Consider the following 17,573-nt stretch of genomic DNA (forward strand, 5'->3'; position numbering starts at 1 on the left):
TAACAATACAAAGTATAATTACAGGGAGTTGAAGCGCGGTATTAGATTCTTAAGAAAACCAGCATCATTTCCACGATATTACTATAGCACGTAGGTAAAGTATGGCGAGCGTGACACAATAACACTAAGCCCGCAGGCCCAAGGGTCCAATTCGAATAGTGTACAGGTCTGACCTATGCGTCCAAGTGTCGAGCTGAAATAGTCTAAATGCCTAGCCTCCCGTCGTCTCAGGACGTATATAAGAAAAAACAAGGCCTGGAAGTTTTATTTTCATCGTCTGAATACCAATTTTAAATACTATTACCTAAAATTACCACAGTACAATTGGATAAACCAAAGGAAGGGACATAGCAAGAGGGGAGAGAGTACAGAGATATTCTTTTGTTTAAGACAAATGAAACTAGAGGATTAGCCAGTAGGTTTAGACAGTACTATAATAATAGAAATGTTACCACGGCAGGTATTCTTCCCAGGTCTCGTCGTCTAGCTGGCCATGTATGTAAACCACCAAGTCAATTTTCACGAATAAAATCGAAACTAACCTACCCTCGTAGGACATCTGCCTAACAACTCGGCATTAAGCTTAGAATACAGAAGGTCCTTAATTCGACCTTGGACGAGACTATTATTTTTACATTTTCTCTGATTCAAGTTTTACCTAATAGGTACAGTACTACTTAGCTATAGCAATGACGCAAGACCTCAGGAGGATTCAAGTGGATGGGGTAGATAGGTTTTTCCAAGTTAATGGGAGGGGGCTTCGAAAGTGTACGTAAAAAACAGCTGCTAAAAAAAGAAAAAGAAAAAAAGAAAAAAAGAAAAAAAGAAAAAAAGAAAAAAAGAAAAAAAGAAAAAAAGAAAAAAAAAATAAAAAAGCTCAGCCCCAGGTTCGAATCCCCTCGGATAGGGGCAGGGGATTCGAACCCAGGACCTACGAAAAACCGGCTTCGTTTGGTATCTGCTGTCAAGTCACGTTCTTTTTTTGGGAAGAACGGTCCAGCATAAGACACCACAGTGGGGTTTTCTCTGGCCTCAAGTCGCCCGGGCGGGGGGCGTCGGTTAATGGTTTGTTTGTAATTAGGATATATAACCTTTACTTTGTGGGTAGGTACTTTGGCAGCTGTACCTCGTTGCCTAAGAGACTGATCAGTTGGTGACTGACAGGCTGGCGGTGCTGTATGTCAGGCAACGGGTTTCTAGCAAGTGATAGAGAACAGGATATTAAGAGAATTAGAAATTTGCAAAATCAACATATCAAGACATGCCATAAGTTTCATAAATAAGTCATTTCCTTAGGAACCGCACTTCTATACACGGACTTAACTCCAAGAGTTTTGGTTGATATCACTTGGCTTAGCCTGATATTTGCTAATATATACCTTAGGTACCTAATTAACTCAAGTTAACAAGCCATCTTCGTATAGAAACTATAGCCTACAAAGATGAAGCGTATTGCTGCGGAATAATAGTCAACCCAATTCCCCCCATAAAGACACACTGATTCCAGAAACTACGAATAATCTATTGCGGCAAGTTTTTTTAAATACATAATTCAAGTCTCGACTATTTCTTTAGATCAACGTCAGCTACAGTTGCTCCGGGGCTAGGGAAAGCTTACGCTCAACTTACCCCTGTCAAAGGCGGTTGGCCTATGGGGTTGGTTGGATGCCGCGTGGGAAGCATGTATGCACGGATGAGACGAGACTAGATCCAGATCTAGGGATGAGCACCTAGGGCTACCGGCTACCATGGACGTGGAACGATCCATCGGCGCAATGCCTGCATGTATCCACATCAGTCGCTAAGTTAGATGTGACCCATCAAGTGCCGGCGTGATGCTTTCACATGTCATGCGTATGCTCCAGAAGGCTTACATGGAGTTCTGCACATACCCTGCCTGTATGCGCGTCATCTCTGGCCCCGGTGAATCTAACTTGATGAATTGTAATATTATTTTTTTGCCCGGGCTATATTTACCCGAGATATAATTCATAGAACTTTCGATATTTCTACCTTTTGTGTCGCCTCCCGAACTGCGTTCCTAATTCCGCAGCACTCCCTCCGAAGTTTTCTACAGAGAATATACACTGTGAACCAAAGAACATGTCCCAATACGCGAACACCATGCCGCACCAGTCATTACAGAAAACAAACCCGATAGAAGAATAGGTCTAAAAGGTCGCAACGGCAATGGCTATGGATTGCGCTTCCGAGTGCGAGATGGAGACACTGATCTCCTTGACACCTGCCTTCTTGGCAGCATCTTGGGCATCGCCGTGAAGCTATAAACAATTAGCGAACTGGTAGTTATGGAGACCATGCGCGATGTACTTACGGTAACGATAGGAGCACCGGTCTCGTTAGGCAGGATCTCGATATCTTTCAGAGGGGCCCCTGCGCCCCTACTTTGGACGCCTAGGCTCTTGAAAACTGCCTCCTTAGCGCTCCAGCGCCCGGCAAAGGAGCTCTGCGGACTAGGCGTCTTTTGGCAGTACGCAATCTCCCTGTCCGTGAAGTTACGCTCGATAAAATTGGGGTTTTCGATATTAACAGCCGCGATGTCTTCTACATCAACACCGACCTTGTTGTTTTTTCCTGTCTGAAGACTCTGGGCTAGGCTTTCCACCATCTCCTTTGTGCTCCTCGCCTTCATAATATGGGGCTTAGCAGCGCGCTGGGCAAAGTCGGCAGGATAGATAAGCTCCGCAGTCTTGCCGTTCTCCGAGACTCTGGCATCGGGATTTAGGAGGACAGAGGAGAGCTGCTCCTCGGTGTACGGTGCGTGGTCCTTGGCTTGGAAGATGGCATTGTTGACGATACCGTTGTGCATGTAGCGGTAGGCTTTCTTTTGACGGGCAATTACCTTCGCAGAATACTCCGCATATGTTTCCTTGTCTAGGGCCGCATACAGGTACCTTGGATGAACACCGATCGCCTGTGCACCCTTCTGACCAAAGCCGAACGAAGTGAGCGAGAAGGCCTTTACACCATCGGTCTGAAGGCTTCGACTGGGGTAAACGATTAGGTCGAACTTCTCCATGTCCTTATCAACATTGTCGGCGTTACGATTGCCAGGAACTAAACCGCTGTTGAGAACCTGCAAGCAACCATTGAACATCCAGGCTCCAGCAGGACCCTTGGGATGACCAGTAAGGTACTTCTGGAAAATACCTAGGACAGCATTGCCCTTCTTTCGACCGAGGTGGCGCAATTGTTGGCAGATAACTGATGACTCGTTCTTGTCATTGGCTTTGGTTGATGTACCGTGGAAGGATGCCACATCCAGATCATCTATCGTCAGACCCCAAGTAGCAAGAGCGCCACGCAGAGGGGCGATTGTAGGATCTTGCTTCCAGAAATTATTTCCGAGGCTTCGCAAAGCTTCCTTCTCTTGTCTCTCTGCTTCTTTCTCAATATGGACGGCACGCGCCTGGGTATACTCCTTCTCGTCGAATTCGTGACCTTGGGCCCGCATAGCTGCTGCCTCTTCATATAAGTATTCTAGCTCGGACTCTTTCCAATTGCGAACCTGCCTCTTGCGAAGCTCAATCTGCCGACGGCGGTACTTCAAATCTAATAGAGGCGACGGGAACTTGCTGGGGGCCTCCCGAGCAGTGGTCAATAAACCTTGTCCAGGGGCTGGAACAGAACGTCCTATCTTGTCGCTTGCAGTAGTGGTAAGAGCAAGGATACCATAGATCGGTACACCCATATCAAGTGCTAATTTGGCTGTCATGATGATTTGGATACCGCAGCCCTGGGATTCCATAAACCCACTTCTGGTAGTGGTGGTCGGGCGCGACATTTCCTGCGGTGTGCGCCCGTGGGCAAACTCCTCAAGGCTGTTGCTCGTCGCCTTCATATTGGCAAACTCATACGAACCCTCTTCGCCAAAGTCGTCAAAACCACCAACCAAGCAGATGCGTGCTTTGCCCTCCATGATGGCTTCGTAACCAACATCAACTGATTCGACTGCTGTAGCGCAAGCGCCAACAGGGGTCTTGATAGGGCCGGAGGAAGATAATAGAAGCATGTTGACCCAAGCAGCCATCGTGTTGATGAATGACTCTTGTAAAATATCCTTCTGGATGTCATGGTCCATCTTGCGCTTGGTATATATCCCATTAAGAGCGTTTATACCACCTTGACCTGAACCAACGCAGTTGCCGACCTCCGATACGTGGACATACTTGTAAAACTCGTACGGGTCAGTAATACCTGAAGCGAGGAGCGCCTCGGCAACAGAGACGAGCACAAATAATGTCACACGATCGACTTGAGAGATAATATCGTCGGGCACGCCATATTTCTTGGCATCCCAACCTGTGGGAATCTGTCCGGCAACAAGGCGGTCGAATTTAAGAGCCTTCGGAATCCAGAGGGTAGCACCCTTCCTGAGGCGAATAGTGTATTCGCCGGTCTCCGGAATCTCAAAAATCTCGCACTTTTCGCCATGTTGCCTCTTGAATTCCTCAGCTGTCTCCTTAGATCCCTCAAACGGTTCTAGATCTTCTTCGAGCTGGATTTCGTGCAACATCATCTTCTTATTGGGATCATACCCATCGAAGAGCTCCGGCTCAATTAGACGTATACCGGAATGTTCGAAAATATACTTCTCGTACTTCTGCTTAACATCCTTGTCTTCAACTGGCTCGCCGGTCTTGGCGTCGACCCAACCGGAGTAGGGCTGGCCTTTGATGGGGCCGTTGTGGTTCTTGATCAAGCCCATAATCCACGCCATCTCGACGCAACCCTCGAGCGAGAACTCGCCATAGGCTTCCATCTCCCAACGTGTTCTTGAGTTACCCCAGGGACCTATTTCCGAGAATCCAGTGACGACAACGACCTTCTCTAAGTCTACCATACCCTTCAGGCCGTCGTTGAGGGGTTGGATTTCTTTCTCCCAGTTCGGAAGTGGCGGGAAATCGAATTTGATATTGGCACGCGGTTCGATAATCTTCTTCTTGTATAGGGCTTCCGAGTTCTCGCCGTTTACGATCTTATTCTCAATCGATGTCTCTTTAGTGACAGCTCGGCGTACTTCACTCGTTTCCATAATATCCTTACGTAGCCGAGTCATAGTATCATTTAGGTTGGGAATAAACTGGAGGCCGCCATTCAGATCCGCGAATACGGGTTCGATTTGACACAAGTCTACAATGGCGGGAGACATGAGACCAAGAAGGTTGAATGCCATCTCCTGCTGAGAGAATGTGCGCACGCCGAATTGCTCGACGCCTTCAGCCACAATATTATTGCCAGACATAAGACCTGTGCCACGGGTCCAACCAATGACGGCGCCGCAAATAGTGAGATAGTTGGCCCAATCTTCCGAATGCCAGCGGTTGAAAAGAGTCTCGAGGCCGAGTTTAGACTCTGAATAGAGACCGTCGCTGCCGAATGTACCGTGATTGGGAGACAGAGGGATCACGACTTGGGCGGGACGAGTTTCAAAGCCACGCTCGGATTTCTGCGTCTTGACACAACCCAAGAGCCGGATGAGGTTTGTCAACATGATACGGTGAGCAAGTTCAGACTTAGAATCAATGCCGTCGATTTGGCGCCCATTCTCAGATATCGCAGCGAATGGGACGATGTAATCGAGATCCCATCCAAGCCCGTTCTTGGCATCGTAAATATAGTTGACGAGCGCTTCCACATCCTGCTTGCTGCCTTGATTGAACGGGACAACAACGAGTTGGGACCCACGAGCGCCGTACTTGGCGTACATTGCCTGGTAATACTCGGTCACCTGTCGTGAAAATCGACTGGTTGTTACAATGACCCTGGCACCTCCGCTGATGAGGCCCTGTAGGACTTCAGCACCGATCGAACCGGCACCTGCTCCAGTCATGAGAACGTATTTGTCCTGGTAAGTAACGCCAGATTTAGCAGCTTCCTCAAGGCAGTCCAAGTAAATGCCAGTTAGTCGTTTGCTATATTCCCAGCCGTGCAAGTTGTGACGTTTCAGATGCAAGAACGGAATAGTCTCCATCTTGCCCTTGCCGTTTTGGCCATTGGCTTTCAAGGCAGCCTTTTTAATCAAACCATTTGCTTTTCCGGTATCCTTCGGTAAGATCTGGCTCTCATTCATCGCGAGCGAGCGGAGAACGTTACCATAGAGATTCTTAAATTCAAGTTTCGCGGTCTTAGACATTTTGTGTTGCTCTTTGATGAGCTTCACAAGACGCCCAAGGTCATTTTGCACTTTAGTTCGATTGCCGTACTCGGAGATCTTTCCACCTTCTGCCATTTGTTGGACATAATGTTCGAGCTTGCGGCAACTCTGTCGAGGAACCTCTTCGTAATTGAGATTGCCGCGAGCATCGATAGACGTATGGGGACCGGTTGGTACGGCCACATCCTTGTAAGCTGGCGGGACGTTCAAGACTTCTTTGCAATTTTCGATGAGCTGTTGTCCAAGCTCCTTAGCAAGTTTATAAGTCTCCCCACGCTCTGTCGGACAGTTGTCGATGTGGTATTGCATGAACTCGAGCAACAGGGGATTTGACTTGCTCATGATGCGGATGCATTGGCTCACAATTTCTCTGTCAACAACCTGCAACCGGCCGAAAATAACATCATAAAACATACTTAGGGCGTCTTGGCGCGCCCAGTTCCAGGAAGAATCGTAAGTGCGTGCTTTAAGAGGACTAAAAACGGGCTCGATACCCGCCGCGTAGAAATCACCATGTTCAGCACTCCAAAGGTCTAGCTGCGCCTGCAGCACCTGTTGCGATTCTTGCGATGTCTGTGCAGCCTTGTCACCTGCTCGAAGGTCCATTTTCAGGTATCTCGCGAGTAACTCTAACTGTTGCTTGAACAAAGCTCGCTGATCTTTGGTGAGCGCATCAATGGCAGCAGGATCCATCATCATGCCGCCAGAGCCACCGGATGCCGGGCCAGCGGCAACGGCTGTAGACAGACTAATACCAGCGTTTGTAGCATATTTCTGTGTAACGTCGTCTAGATATGCTTTGGCATCGTTTTCAGAGCCCAGGCGTGACGCCGGCTCCATAGTAAGGGCTAGTATAAGGGCACCATCTTGTCTGCCAGGACCGAGGCCCCATCTCGTCTCCAGGTATTTGCGTGCACTTGTCATATTAAACCCACCCGGCATCTTGGAAGAAATCAAGCGGGCAATAAGTGACTGGGACTGCTTTCCAAGTTGACCATTGAAGGTCGCCTGCATTAATCCTGATAACTCATCTATAGGGGTATCTTCTGGTTTTTCGGGAGTTGATCCAAATTCTTTTCCTAAGTCTCCGACGATTTCGTTCTGGAGTGTAGATTTTCCTGCATTCTGGTTAGCTCTTGAACCCTATACTCGTCGTAGCATATACGGACCTCCGACTAAATCTTTGATGGCTTTGCCTAGAGGTACTTCTAGGAATGGCTTCTTCAACTTTTGCGCGATCAATGCTCTAACTATCTCAAGGGCAGATATCGGAGCATCATCTACAGCTGCGGCAGGACCTGCGCTAGGTGCGGGAGCGGCAGCAACCGGGGCGGCGGCCGCGGCGGGTGCTGGCGTAGAGCTTGATGACGCCGCTGGCGCAGCGGCAGCAGGCTCTGGTTCCTCCTCAATCGGATCTACGTCGTAGTAAATCTCTTTTGCGTCCTTATTATAGCAGAGGATCTGTCGTTGGATAGATTTGGCGGCATCGAAAGCTTCATACTTAGATGCGATTGTTCTCTTTGCCATAACACCTAAGGTATCCGCTGGCCCAACTTCGACGATACGCTCGGCCGTCTTCTCGCCGAGGAAGACATCTTGAGTTTCGATCCATCTCACGGGGGAGGCAAACTGGTAGGCAAGAAGCTCAACTAGTAAGGTGTGGGCGAGCTCCTGCTCGACTTCTGGACGCATTTTGGGTGGTAAGGTCGAAATAGTTGGGCAAATAGGATTAAGGATAGGCCGCAAACAAGACGAGTTTGAAAGACTGCAACGTCAACACTCTAATGCGTTCTGCTTGTTTAATCTTACGTCGGCTAGGAAGGGACGGATTAATCGAGGGGGGTAGACGCCTTGTTCGTGTCTAACAAGCTCTCCCCTCTACGATCAAGTAAGACAACGAGGATTCGAGGTAGAAAAGAGCGTATGCCAAGCTCAACTAGAAGCAGTGTAGCCGGCAAGTTTCAGGGGAAGATGAGAGGGAGGATGGAGGAGGGGAAGAATTACTGATAGACGGATCAATGAATTACTGATCAATTGAGTAATTAGGTTTTTAGTATGGAGATTATGAAGCGTCGCCGTCGTATGGCTGGCGATCACTTTTGACAAAAAGTTTGTCTGGGAAAGACAGACCTGAAAATGTACAAAGTACGAGGAGGGTAGGGTTAGTTTACATGTACTATGTAGGTACGTACATGGGTAACTCTTTCTCAAGCGGGAAGGGTGCCAAGTGTAACAATCGAAAGAGCAGAGCTTTCCCAAACGTTGAACTGCGGCTATGGAAAATTTTGGCGGGATCGTTTAAGATAGAGGGTCGTTGTTCCCCCCCATTCCCGGGCCAATGGCTGCACTACATGCACCTACCATAGTGGACAACGACCTTAGAGAACAACGGCCTAGAGCAACCCCCCATGCTACACGACCTATAGTCATGCAGTGCCACCGCAACCTTCTGCTATGCATTAAATTGCAGCAGTACTAATAAAATTATATCTTTTTTGTGTCATTACAACGTCGCCAGCAAGCAGACAAATATGTACCTAACGTACCTAGTAAAGAGTAAATAGAGACCAGAAACATTAGGGAGAGAGACCTCTACGAAGTATTCATTTACGAAGCATTCATTTGTTTTACTATGATTTGCCGTCGAAACATCTTTACGCCCCACTATTTCTCAACCATATTCTATGGTCTATGCCTACCATAGATTAGTCTCCTATGAGACCCCCTTCTCCACAGAGACCTAGAGACCCAGAGACCCAGCCCGCAAAGTCGGGGTTCGTCGATTTACTTTTGCCTTCCTCGTTAATATTCAATGCATAGGTAGGTACAGTAGGTACCTAGTATCGTCTTATTCCTAGGTCTAGGTCTAACGAGCAACTAAGAAACCTTCTTCGCCATTGACTTCCCGAGATTCAACGGCTAAGACTAAAAGAACCTCGTGGTCCTGCCCATAATTTTTAGCTCTTGAAATATTTTATTTATGTGTATGCGATTTTGTGGCTAGTCGTCATTCGACACTTTAGTCTAATGCAGGCTTGACGAGTAGTGTCGTGATATCAGGAACCACCCTACACTAGCAGCCCAAGGATGCGTCTGAATGGCTTGGCGGTAGTTTGCCTGCCGTACCATTCCAGCGGTCCAACCTCCACTACCTAGACCTCCGCAAGCAGGGGGTTTCCTAACCCAAAGTACATGTACTTCCTTGTATGCGAGTTACTAACGTACCTAATCTATCAGCGATAACTTGCATAGTTCCCCTATCTTGATTGTCCCGAGGATGATTCTCATTTCCCAGAGTGGGATTCAAGAAGCGAGACTACGAACGCCATTGATCTGTATTTGCGTCATATCGTATGGACTATGCGAGGATCTTCAGAAGCACACTGACTAATAGGGGAAAAGTTGACATAGTGATTGGTTGTCTTATTGTCTTAATTTCGAAGGAGTAACAACCTTCCATGATATTGCATCATATTACCGTCTTTCTGCATGCTGAAGCCTGTGTGGCACATTGTAGTTCCGATGACACGCATCGAGAGCGGGTTTGGAGATCTCCTTAGCCCTGTATTCTGTTTAAGCAAAAGCCATCCTGATATCTGCGATGAGGACTCGGAAATGCATTGTGTGGGGGCATTCGTACCCATGCAGGCAAGCCACGTTCCAGCGTTCCAGAAGCCAAGACACGATAATGGTCCGAGGGTTCTCGCTCTGATCTCGTAATCGTTTTGGTTACCTGTGGTAGTGTTTAAGTGTTTAACTTCGATATGCCAGTTTGACCAACAACCAACTCGGAATCAGTCAAGTCTCCACGTCCTTCCACACCCAGCATCTGCTGACTCGAGGCTGGCAACATGTTCTATCAAATCTGTGAATCTTGAGTCAAATATTTGGCTGAAGTAGCTGGGATTATAATCACTTAGGTACCTAATCATTCCAAATACAAATCGATTTGAGATACATAGAAAGGAGACATGGGTCTAGAACTTTGATGCCTTAGGTAAGGAGGCAGGGAGGTAGGATGGGATGAAAGGTGCAGAGGGGTATGCAATAGAATGAGGTACCTAACCTAGGTAGTGTATGTAGCATTGAGCAAGTAAAAGTACAAATACAGACTACTGCTGTGGTACCATTAGAGTGGGGTAACTAAGGCCACAGCTGCAGGGTTAGGTACACAACCTAGTTTTACAATGTGGCACCCTAACCCAAACAAATCCCCAACAAGAACTTAAATTTTTTTCTGGCGAGGGGGATGTCTTTGTGAATATTCGCTAGGCTTATTTACATAGATAGATATTGGCTTCGGGTAAAAGATACAACGTTGAGGGACTTGACAGGGGCTCTAATACTGAAATTGTAAGGTACCACAAACCTTAACTGCGTGTGTACCTACCTAGGTTAATGCATTGGATGTCGGTAACGAAGTTCCCTTCAACTGCACCCGACCCGCCACGACGCTGTCTCTTACATATCGAAGCTGCAATACCACATCTTTTCCAGCTTCAGTCCTACCCTAAAAAACTTTTCTTTTATGATTCTGCCCCCGTGACAGGTAATCGTCTTCATCAGCCAGCCCTTCGATAGCAAGGCTGTTTTTTACCTGGTCAAATCTTTGGGCGCAATTCCCAAGTTTACCATCCGAACCACATTGAATAATTTTCCCCCGCCGAAATATTCCTAACATTACATCTCCTGCTCTTTACTGAGTTCACGGAGATATAATTAATTGTAAGATAGATCTTTCAGAAGAGCCTAATACCATAGTCTCTAACTAACATAAAATCAAGCACCGATACCTGCTTGCCTCCCGTTATTTTTCGATACCCTTAATCATGTACGGGACCGCGGGCGCAGGCCCGCAAACGGGTGTATCTACTCCCAGATCAAACTCGTCCCTCCGACCTCTTACCATCGTGCATGGATCTCTTGAGGCTTCGTTCCTCGTGCCTACCGGTGTCCATTTTCATGCGTCCCAACTCAAAGACCGGTTTACAGCCGGCCTCCCAGCACCCACCGATGAATTAGCTCTAGACGACGAGCCATCATCTGTAGCAGAACTTGTTGCGAGGTACATGGGATTTGTGGCGCACGAAGTCGAAGAGGGGGAAGATGATGCCCAGGGTTCATACGAGGAAGTCTTAAAACTCGTTCTTAACGAGTTCGAGCGAATGTTCCTTCGAGGAAACGATGTTCATACCCTAGCAAAGAACCTACCAGGTATTCTTGCAAAGCAGATTGCCGTTGTACGATGCTATTACGCAGCCCGCGCAGTTGCCAATCGTGCTATTAGACCACACGAGTCTGCGCTTCTGAGAGCTGCAGATGAGGGCAATGCTGGTATCTATAGCATCTTTGGTGGTCAAGGAAACATTATTGAATACTTCGACGAGTTGCGCGAAGTATATGAGACATACCCCTCTTTCGTCGGGGAGCTCGTCACGACATCGGCCGACCTACTTCACACCCTTGCTCTAGACTCGAGGGCAGAAAAGTTATACGCGAAGGGACTCGATGTAATGGAATGGCTGCGTAACCCGGATGCAACTCCTGACCCTCAATATCTCATTTCCGCTCCCGTGAGCTTACCTCTGATCGGGTTGGTGCAGTTATGTCACTACCAAGTCCTAGGAAAGGGGCTTGGCGTACATCCTGGAATTCTGCGAGATCGCATTCGCGGCGCGACCGGTCATTCTCAAGGTGTCATTGTTGCAGCAGCTACCGCTGCCGCGGATTCGTGGGAGTCATACGACAAGCTAGCCAAAGATGCCCTTACAATTCTGTTTTGGATCGGTGCCCGTAGCCAGCAGGTTTTCCCCAAAACTTCGTTGACTCCCGCTATGTTACAGGACTCAATTGATAACGGCGAAGGGGACCCAACTCCCATGTTGAGTATCCGGGACCTTCCGCAGAGTGAGGTACAAAAACACATCGACGCCACGAACCAGTACCTTCCCGAAGATCGTCACATCGCGATATCGCTTGTGAACAGCCCTAGGAATATGGTTGTTACTGGCCCGCCGATCTCACTTTATGGTCTAAATCTTCAGTTGCGAAAAGTTAAGGCGCCAACGGGTCTCGATCAAACCCGAATTCCTCACACAGAACGAAAAGTTAGATTCGTGAATCGTTTCTTGCCCATTACCGCACCTTTCCACAGCAAATACCTTACCGACGCAACTAAACTAATTGATGAGGACCTTAAAGATGTGAAGATCGACTCCGCGTCTCTAGGAATTGCTGTTTACAACACTTGTACTGGCGCTGATCTAAGAGATGAAGTTAAGGGAGATATTGTCCCCTCTTTAATTCGTATGATCACACGCGACCCCGTCAACTGGGAGAAGGCGACTGTTTTCCCTGGAGCAACCCACGTGTTAGACTTTGGCCCTGGTGGCATTTCAGGACTCGGCATCTTGACTAGCCGCAACAAAGAAGGCACAGGCGTACGTGTGATTCTGGCTGGTACTATTGACGGTGCCGCTCAAGAAGTTGGCTACAAGTCCGAACTCTTTGACCGTGACGAAGAACATGCTGTAGTATACGCAAATGACTGGGTCAAAGAGTACGGCCCGAGGCTAGTCAAGACATCGAGTGGCCATACGTACGTGGACACCAAGATGAGCAGGTTATTGGGTGTGCCTCCGATTATGGTGGCCGGTATGACGCCAGCCACTGTCCCGTGGGATTTCGTTGCAGCAACCATGAACGCTGGCTACCATATCGAATTAGCCGGTGGTGGTTACTATAACGGCAAGACCATGACTGAGGCACTGTCCAAGATCGAAAAGGCCATCCCGGCCGGACGAGGAATTACGATCAACTTGATCTACGTCAACCCCCGTGCTATGGGTTGGCAAATCCCCTTGATCGGCCGGCTCCGTTCCGAGGGTGTTCCTATCGAAGGCTTGACTATCGGTGCGGGTGTTCCCTCGATCGAAGTTGCCCAAGAGTATATAGAAACTCTTGGGCTCAAACACATCGCCTTCAAGCCAGGCTCTATGGAAGCAATCCAGGCTGTTATCAATATTGCTAAGGCAAACCCGACCTTCCCTGTCATCCTACAATGGACTGGCGGTCGAGGAGGAGGTCATCACTCGTTCGAGGACTTCCATCAGCCCATCTTACAGATGTATCCGCGTATTCGACGGTCGGAGAACATTATTCTTGTCGCTGGCAGCGGCTTTGGTGGAGCTGAGGACACATATCCATACCTTACCGGTGAATGGTCTAAGAAGTTTGGCTACCCACCGATGCCCTTCGATGGTTGCCTCTTTGGTAGTCGTATGATGGTCGCTAAGGAAGCGCACACGAGCAGGGATGCCAAGCAAGCCATCGTAGACGCCGAGGGACTTGACGACGAGGAGTGGGAGAAGACCTATAAGGGCCCGGCTGGTGGTGTTATCACTGTCCGATCGGAGATGGGTGAGCCCATTCACAAACTTGCAACCAGGGGTGTTAGGTTCTGGGCAGAAATGGACAGCAAGATCTTTAGCTTACCAAAGGAAAAGCGCGTTGCTGAATTGAAAAAGAACAGGGAGTACATTATCAAGAAGTTGAACGATGACTTCCAGAAGGTGTGGTTTGGTCGGAACAAGGCTGGTCAGACCGTCGATCTCGAGGATATGACCTACGGCGAAGTTGTGCGCCGGATGGTAGATCTTCTCTACGTCAAGCACGAGTCACGATGGATTGACCCATCATTCACCAAGCTCACAGGTGATTTCATTCATCGTGTCGAAGAAAGGTTTACTCATGGTACTGGACAGCCCTCTTACTTGCAAAACTACTCAGAACTCAAAGAGCCATTTTCTGCTATTGAGAGGATTCTTTCTCACTACCCCGAGGCCGAGACTCAGATTATAAATGCTCAGGACGTTCAGCACTTCTTACTTCTATGCCAACGTCGGGGCCAAAAACCCGTGACTTTTGTTCCGTCTCTTGACGAGAATTTCGAGTTCTTCTTCAAGAAAGACTCGCTCTGGCAATCAGAAGATCTTGCGGCGGTCATCGATCAAGATGTTGGGCGTACTTGCATTCTTCAAGGCCCCACTGCTGTCAAGTACTCAACCGTGCTAGATGAGCCCATCAAGGATATCCTAGATGGAATCCACAACGCTCACATCTCTAACTTAACTCGGGATATATACGCCAACAAACCCGAAGCCATTCCTGTCATTGAATACTTCGGCGGTAAGCTCATCGATACCGAGGTACCATTGGATATCGAAGGCCTTATAGTGTCATACGATCAACACAAGAATACATACCGCCTATCATCATCGCCCGGTGTTGTTCTTCCTTCCGTTGACAGTTGGCTTGCGCTATTGGCAGGGCCAAACCGCAATTGGCGCCATGCCCTGTTCACTTCTGAAGTGTTGGTGCAAGGTAATAAGTACCAGACAAATCCAATGAAGAGAATTTTCGCACCAGTCCGTGGTCTTTTCGTTGAGATTCTATATCCTAATGATCCAGCTAAAACATCCATTATCGTTCGCGAGCAACCGCGACCCAATCATTACGTCGATGTGATTGAAGTCAAGCTTGATGGCAAGAGTGAAATCGTCGTTAGCATGATTAAGGATACCACCGCTCTCGGCCAGCCCGTGTCGCTACCACTCCGGTTTACATACCACCCTGAAGCTGGATATGCGCCAATTCACGAAGTCATGGAAGGACGAAATGACCGTATCAAAGAATTCTACTGGCGTGCTTGGTTTGGAGATGAGACTCTTGACCTCGACGTTCCCGTCACCAGCAAATTCGACGGAGGACGAACTACCATTACCAAGGAGGACATCAACGACTTTGTCCACGCTGTTGGCAACACCGGCGAGGCGTTCGTTGATCGCCCTGGCAAGGTCATGTTTGCCCCTATGGATTTCGCTATCGTCGTCGGATGGAAGGCCATCACAAAACCAATCTTCCCCCGAAAGATCGATGGCGATCTTCTTAAGCTTGTACATCTTTCTAACGGTTTCCGTATGATGCCGGGTGCAGATCCCTTGAAGAAGGGCGACGAGGTCAAGACCACAGCTCAAATCAACGCCGTGATTAACGAAGAGTCCGGCAAGATGGTTGAAGTATGCGGTACGATCTACAGAGATGGTAAAGCTGTTATGGAGGTCACATCACAGTTCTTGTATCGTGGTGTTTATACCGACTATGAAAACACCTTCCAGCGCAAAATGGAGACGCCAATGCAAGTCCATCTCGGTACCACCAAGGACGTTGCAGTCCTGAAGTCCAAGGACTGGATTCAGTTCGACAGCAATGATATTGAACTGCTCGGTCAAACATTAACATTCCGCCTGCAGAGTTTCTATAAGTTCAAGAATAAGACGGTCTACAGCAGCGTCGAGACCCGTGGTCAGGTGCTACTGGAGCTTCCTACCAAGGAGATTATTCAAGTAGCAAGCGTTGACTACGAAGCCGGTTCGTCTCATGGTAATCCAGTTGTTGACTACCTCGCACGACACGGTTCTTCCATTGAGCAGCCGATAAACTTTGAAAACCCCATTCCCCTCAGCGGCAAGGCCCCTCTACAGCTGAAGGCACCGGCCTCAAATGAGACATACGCGAAGGTATCTGGTGATTACAACCCTATCCACGTTTCTCGTGTCTTCTCCAGCTATGCCAACCTTCCGGGCACTATTACCCACGGCATGTACTCGAGTGCTGCAGTGCGCAGTCTAGTGGAGACTTGGGCAGCCGAGAATAACATTGGCCGCGTCCGCAGCTTCCACGCCTCGCTCGTTGGTATGGTACTGCCCAACGATGACATTCAAGTCAAGCTTGAGCATGTTGGTATGATTGGTGGTCGCAAGATTATCAAAGTTCAAGCGAGTAATGAGGAGACCGAAGAAAAAGTACTACTTGGAGAGGCTGAAGTGGAGCAACCGGTAACAGCGTATGTTTTCACTGGTCAGGGATCTCAAGAACAAGGCATGGGTATGGACTTGTACAATTCCAGCCCCGTTGCCAAGGAAGTCTGGGATAGGGCCGATAAGTATCTCCTAGATACATATGGTGAGTTTACCCCGTACCTGATCATAGGTGCCGACCTATTAACATGCTTTAGGCTTCTCTATTTTGAATATCGTGAAGAACAACCCGAAGGAATTGACTATTCACTTCGGTGGTCCTCGTGGTAAAGCAATCCGCGAGAATTACATGCAGATGAACTTCGAAACTATTGCTGCAGATGGTTCCGTGAAATCCGAACGCATATTCAAAGAGATAAACGAGAAGACAACATCTTACACGTATCGGTCACCCACAGGTCTTCTATCAGCAACCCAGTTCACGCAGCCCGCCCTTACCCTCATGGAAAAGGCCAGTTTTGAAGACATGAATGCCAAGGGTCTCGTGCCACGAGACAGCACCTTTGCTGGCCATTCCTTGGGCGAATACTCGGCCCTTGCCGCGTTGGCCGACGTTCTGCCTATTGAGTCCCTAGTTTCGGTTGTTTTCTACCGCGGACTGACAATGCAAGTCGCCGTGGAGCGAGATGCCCAAGGCCGATCAAATTACTCGATGTGTGCTGTCAACCCTAGCCGAATCTCCAAGACTTTTAGCGAGGGCGCCCTCCGATATGTGGTTAGTAACATCGCCGAGGAGACGGGTTGGTTGTTGGAGATTGTCAACTACAACATCGCCAACCTGCAGTACGTCTGTGCTGGTGACTTACGCGCTCTGGACACCCTCACTGGTGTCCTGAACTTCTTGAAGTCGCAGAAGGTGGATATTAACCAGCTTCGCCAAGACTTGAGCATCGAGGAAGTGAAAGCGCACCTCGTTGACATAATCAAGGGTTGTGCTCAAAAGACTTTGGAGAAGCCCACACCCCTAGAACTCGAAAGAGGGTTTGCTACTATCCCTCTTAAGGGCATAGACGTGCCATTCCATTCTACATTCTTACGGTCAGGCGTCAAGCCTTTCCGAAATATACTCCTGAAGAAGATCAACAAGACCTCGATCGATCCCGCCAAATTGGTTGGAAAGTACATTCCTAACGTAACAGCCCGGCCATTCGAGCTTACGAAAGAATATTTCCAAAACGTGTACGACCTCACAGGGTCACCTAAGATCGCGCAGATCTTACAGGATTGGGATAGTTATCAGGGAGACGTCAATGGTGTCAACGGTGTTAACTCACCTCCTTCGCAGGTGAACGGTTACTAAAATATGGGTAATATGAGGAGGCGCTGTGGTATTGAAAAACAATATCACGTTTGCGGTGTTTTGGACTTGTATTCATCAGCGCCTGTGCTACTATATTCACGACGTTCGGATGGAAAGACTTGGTGTTAGGTTTGTCCGCGATAGATAGATTTGGGATGTACCTAATTATCCAAACAATGAATTATTTAAGAATTTCAACATATCTCGACTTATCTTT

General features: G+C 48.3%; 2 protein-coding genes across 2 annotated transcripts; one reads left to right on the top strand and one right to left on the bottom strand.

Moving 5' to 3' along the window:
- Positions 1-1,919: 1,919 nt before the first annotated feature.
- F5Y00DRAFT_227155 (uncharacterized protein) lies at positions 1,920-8,469 on the bottom strand. The gene is made up of 3 exons (XM_048006437.1): positions 7,348-8,469; positions 2,336-7,296; positions 1,920-2,282 (listed from the first exon to the last, which is right to left on the bottom strand). Exons 1-3 carry the CDS (start codon positions 7,868-7,870, stop codon positions 2,172-2,174), a joined length of 5,595 nt encoding a protein of 1,864 aa, XP_047868546.1. The 5' UTR covers positions 7,871-8,469; the 3' UTR covers positions 1,920-2,171.
- A 1,933-nt stretch (positions 8,470-10,402) lies between these two features.
- Positions 10,403-17,554, top strand: F5Y00DRAFT_227156 (beta subunit of fatty acid synthase). The gene is made up of 3 exons (XM_048006438.1): positions 10,403-10,903; positions 10,963-16,201; positions 16,254-17,554. The coding sequence occupies exons 2-3, from the start codon at positions 11,008-11,010 to the stop codon at positions 17,354-17,356; spliced, it is 6,297 nt and encodes a 2,098-aa protein (XP_047868547.1). The 5' UTR covers positions 10,403-10,903; positions 10,963-11,007; the 3' UTR covers positions 17,357-17,554.
- Positions 17,555-17,573: the final 19 nt, after the last annotated feature.

Source organism: Daldinia vernicosa (assembly GCF_022497035.1).
Source record: "Daldinia vernicosa strain CBS 139.73 unplaced genomic scaffold F5Y00scaffold_6, whole genome shotgun sequence".
Classification (NCBI taxonomy): domain Eukaryota; kingdom Fungi; phylum Ascomycota; class Sordariomycetes; order Xylariales; family Hypoxylaceae; genus Daldinia; species Daldinia vernicosa.